Source organism: Siphateles boraxobius, unplaced genomic scaffold (genome assembly GCF_051911475.1).
Source record: "Siphateles boraxobius isolate OS27281-9 unplaced genomic scaffold, OSU_SipBor_1 130, whole genome shotgun sequence".
Lineage (NCBI taxonomy): Eukaryota > Metazoa > Chordata > Actinopteri > Cypriniformes > Leuciscidae > Siphateles > Siphateles boraxobius.
In genome coordinates, this window is record NW_027508734.1 from 3,607,183 (window position 1) to 3,612,229 (window position 5,047).

Below are 5,047 nucleotides of genomic sequence, written 5' to 3' on the forward strand. Positions count from 1 at the left end.
CTCTTTGACTGGAGCCTCAGGGTTTTTAAAGGCTCTCAGTAACCAGTATCACCAGTCTTCACTAATGAACTCAACACTCATCAGTCAGATCATATCATGCTAGATAGTTTTGAGGTTAGGGTTAATAGTTATGGGAATTTGGTTTTTGATTGTTTTATTAATTTGGGGAAATTCTTATTCTTATTATTGTTTCTTTTTCTTTTTCTATTTCTAATATTCTTTTTTTTTTCTTTGCTGTAACCTTTTCCGTCCTATAAACATAACTTAATTGCTACCTCGGTGTTGCTCTTGGTTGTTTCTGCCACCTCATACATAGCAACAATTACATCTCACATAAATGTTGCGTTATCATCCCATTTAAACATCATTAAACAGGTAACACACGAGTTATACATTAATATTAAAGCAGCTGTTTAGTTATTAATGTTCAAATGTAAAGAATAAATGTTAAAATGTAAATAATTTTCTCATTAAGGTCCATATCAATATGCATATAGCCTAAAGGAAAAGAGGTGAAAAAATACACAAATAAGGAGGAACTAGAATATGAAAATGAGTTCTAGAGAAATACACAAATGATGTGATGAGCTGAATGAGGGATGAGAGCAGATATAATAATCACGTAGTTTAAATCTGCAGACAGAAACATCAGACTCAGGACAGAAACACACAACCTCTAAAGTAAGAACATGTTCATTCTTCAAACACAATTACACTTTCAGATGTTAATAGTGTCTGAATGATTGTGAATCAAGTTATGCTACTAAAATGTTTTTATTTCATGATCATGTTAAAACTAGTTGTTGTTTTTTTACTTGAGTTTTTGAATGTGTTTTCCCTCAGAATGGATCAAACTCTATATTTTATTCTTCTCATTGGTGAGTTTGTTTGTTATTTATGCTATATTTTCTTAATGTCATAATCATTTCTTAACAAACAAGTATTTATTACTTCAATGAGCTCATTGTATCAGCATTAAATTATTTCATTCTTTCAATTAATACATTGCTAACTGTGACTTTGTATATGTACATTTCTGAAATCCTTAGACAGTTCTGATAACTGAACACTATAAACTGTAATAAGGACTCATGCATTTTCTGTAAAGCTGCTTTGAAATGATGTGTATCGCTATAAAAAGAAACATGAATTTAATTGAATTTTTATGAGTTTCATCAGGTTTGACCCTGTTATGAAAAGCATTAAATCAAACACTCTCTTTCACAGCTCTCTGCTCCGTATCTGAATGTGTTCAGCGTCAGTATCACTTTATAAACGTGAAGAAGACCTGGACTGAAGCTCAGAGACACTGCCGAGAGAATTACACAGATCTGGCCACCGTTGACAACATGAACGACATGAACGAGCTGAAGAAGAGTGTGAATGATGGACGTGTCTGGATTGGGCTGCAGAGGATGAATGTTGATAAATGGCAGTGGTCTTCAGGTGAACCTGCGCTCTATCTGAACTGGAGATCTGGACAACCTGATGGCAGAGATGAGAAGTGTGCTATGATGAGAAATGGAGAATGGCATGATTCTGCATGTAGTAACAGCCTGACTTTCATCTGTTACAACAGTGAGTACTAAGAAATAATGTAATACAGATTAATTGAACAAAGACGCTTTGTATAGAAAATTGAAATGTGATTATAGTGAATACTATAAATTAGTCATCAAGTCACTTTTTATAAAATACAGATTGTTTCAAATCATCTTTACGGTGATAACAGGAAAATGATGCAATGATGCAACAAAGTTCATTTCAGCTTCTCAGCAGCTCCAAAACAGTTTAAACATCTAAACAGTAAAGCAGCATAAGGAAAAAAAAAACCTGATTTATGAATCTGTTTTCATGTGTTTTTCTTAAAGTGAACTCAGGACTCGTCTTTGTCAATCAGACGAAGAACTGGAGAGACGCTCAGAGTTTCTGCAGACAGAATCACATTGATCTGGTCAGTGTGAGGAACCAGAATGAGAATCAACAGATTCAGAAGATCATCAATGATAATCACATATCTAATGATGTCTGGATTGGTCTGTTCAGAGACTCATGGCAGTGGTCAGATCAGAGCAACTCCTCATTCAGACACTGGAATACTGGTGAACCTAATAATGCTAAAGGTGATGAAAACTGTACAGTGATCATTCAGAACGCTCTGGGTCATTGGAATGACGTCCCTTGCAACGACCAACTTCCTTTTGTGTGTCATGAAGGTGAGCAGATCCTCACAAAACACACACAATCCATCCATCACCTCCAGATATCTTAAAGTTCACGCTACATGTCTACATGGGGTGGTGATGGCGCAGTGGATAAGACACATGCCTTTGGTGTGAGAGACCCGGGTTCGAATCCACTGAGAGACACCAATGTGTCCCAGAGCAAGACACTTAACCCCTAATTGCTCCAGAGGCGTGCGACCTCTGACATACATAGCAATTGTAAGTCGCTTTGGATAAAAGCGTCAGCTAAATGAATAAATGTAAATGTCTGACATGACAAATTCCTCCACAGTGTTTGTTCTGCATGTTGTTTTTGATCAGTCTCTCTAGTTTTTGCTTGTGGTTTGTTTTGTGTCCAGATAAACTGATTCTGATCACTGAGAATCTGACGTGGACTGAAGCTATGAGACACTGCAGGCAGAATTATACGGATCTGGTCTCGGTTCATTCAGATGAGAGGCAGCGTCGTGTGATGAATGTGGTTAAAGGTGCGTCTACTGAGGCGGTGTGGTTGGGTTTACGTCACTCCTGCACTGTGGGCTTCTGGTTCTGGGTGAGCGGAGAGACCGTGTGCTATCAGAACTGGGCTCCAGGGAACGGCACAGGAGACGAGGACTGTGTGTCTGCGGTGAGATCTGGAGCAGTTCAGTCTGGAGGAGATCAGCGCTGGATCAGCCGTCCTGAACACGATAAACTCAACTTCCTCTGCAGCAGATATGAAGAGTAAAGGATACACATAACTTTTATGTAGGATACCAATTGCTTGTGTGTTCACTTTTAAGAGGTGGTAAAACACATTTTTTCGAAGGCTTGATTGTGTTTGTGGGGTGCACTGTAACATGTGTTCATGCTTCGTTTGTAAAAAAAAATGCATTATTTTTCAACATTTTACCTTTATTCTACACTGCTCTGTCCCTCCTTGTAAAATCGGTCTGATGGTTTCCGGGTTCTATGAAGCCCGTCCCTCAAAACTACGCAATGGGCTCAGATTGGTTAGCTGGCCCAGTGTGTTGTGTGAATCCTGCATTGAACTCGCAAAGATTGTGGAAGCTTTCCTCCATGTGTGTTGCACCCCTGGAAAAGGGGAAAATAGACATAAATAAATGAGACGACACGAACTCCTTGTTGTCTGTGCATCAGCTGTATTGGCTATATTTCTTTCTTTTCCAACACAATATATAACAGAGAATTGGGTGTATACATCAATACATTAGTTCACATTAATACGCAAACAAGATCAGCAATACATAACAATGTATCACAACAGTCACCATAACTGTAATTTAAATACATTTTTATAACTTCACTTTTATAACGGTGTATTTATATTAGCACTAAACCAGCATTTTTAACATTCAGTCCTTTATCAACTTTTCTACAACTTATTTGGCACTAAAATAAAATGAAACACTATTTCAGCAGTCACTGATCAATAAACAGATTAACCATGAAATACAGAAAAATAACATGGACTATGTTCCACATAACATTTGCTCCTAACCATTTCAGTTAATAAATGGTATATTTTTACTTTACAGTTAGGCAAGGACATAAGATGCATTCAGTTTAACCCACCGTTTCCTCGTGGTTAGCATGTCAAACACACGATAATTAAACCATCAAACCTCACATTTCCACATATGTTCAGGAGAAATAACCAGCCTAAGAAACACTGTGTAGTTTTTAACTCACAACACAAATTAATTAATAAATAGTCTACACCTGGAAAAGGGGAAAATAGACATAAATAAATGAGACGACACGAACTCCTTGTTGTCTGTGCATCAGCTGTATTGGCTATGACGCACAACATACTTTGTGTCAGCTACTGCCCCTAGTGGACATTTCTGGAATTACACTTCATTTTTCTCCAGCCAACCAACAACACAAAAATAAACTCACATACCATATTGTTTAGTATTGCATAAATCATATTGATCTTTTTAACCACACTACACTCTCCCCCTCGCAATTAGATGTTGTCCCAACATCTTGCAGTTCACTTAAGCCTTTAGTAATGCCAATCTTATTAGACTTTGTTTCATGTAGACTATGCTGCTTTTACTACATCTTAGCCTGTATTAAACCACAGTCTATCCCTGATATCCATATGCAAGATATGGGTAAGGATTATAAAATGGCCTTGGGCTTGACCATGATGGAAATGTTTGGTGTCCAAGGTAAGGCATATTCTGATACTGCTGAACTTTATGACTACAACTTATATTATGGCAAGTGGGTGTGCCAAGGGGATCATAAGTGAACAGTTGAGGGGCACGTCTTTCTCTCTGAGGTCTAGAATGTTTCTCAACTGTTGTCGAATCATTGCATTGCTCAGGTGATAATGTGTTCTCAACATGTTCCTCTCCTTCTTGTCCAGTTACAAAGGGATCCTCAGCTTGAATCAGTTCCTCATCACAGCCTTCTTCACCTGGGCATCCGTCCTCTGATAGCCCAACAGTGTCCACTTGATCTCCGATTTCGGCGATATTCTCGATCGGCTTGGCCAGTCCGTTCGCCCCCCTCTCTAACTCGTCAGCACCTTCGTTGCACCCTTCTCCATCGTGCTGTTGGTTTGGTGAGTAATGAAGACAACATTCATCCTCATCCTCTTCCTCTCTATCAGTTTCAACAATGTCACTCCTCTTTTTGTTGTCCTTTGTCAACCTTTTCTCTAGGTCAGCACCTTTGTTGGATTGTCCTTCCATCGGCAAGTGATCGCATGGAAGCAAGAGATTACAGTGTAGGATTCTAGACCCCCCCTTTCCCAGCTCAGGCTTGACTTCATAAATTGGGAGATTTTCCTTAACTTGCCTCACAAC

The 5,047-nt window shown here is 38.6% G+C and overlaps 1 protein-coding gene across 1 annotated transcript; it reads left to right on the top strand.

Annotated features, from left to right (window-relative positions):
• Positions 1-579: 579 nt before the first annotated feature.
• On the top strand, positions 580-3,366 carry LOC143736468 (C-type mannose receptor 2-like). The gene is made up of 5 exons (XM_077227167.1): positions 580-681; positions 844-878; positions 1,228-1,578; positions 1,872-2,216; positions 2,585-3,366. Exons 2-5 carry the CDS (start codon positions 845-847, stop codon positions 2,950-2,952), a joined length of 1,098 nt encoding a protein of 365 aa, XP_077083282.1. The 5' UTR covers positions 580-681; position 844; the 3' UTR covers positions 2,953-3,366.
• Positions 3,367-5,047: the final 1,681 nt, after the last annotated feature.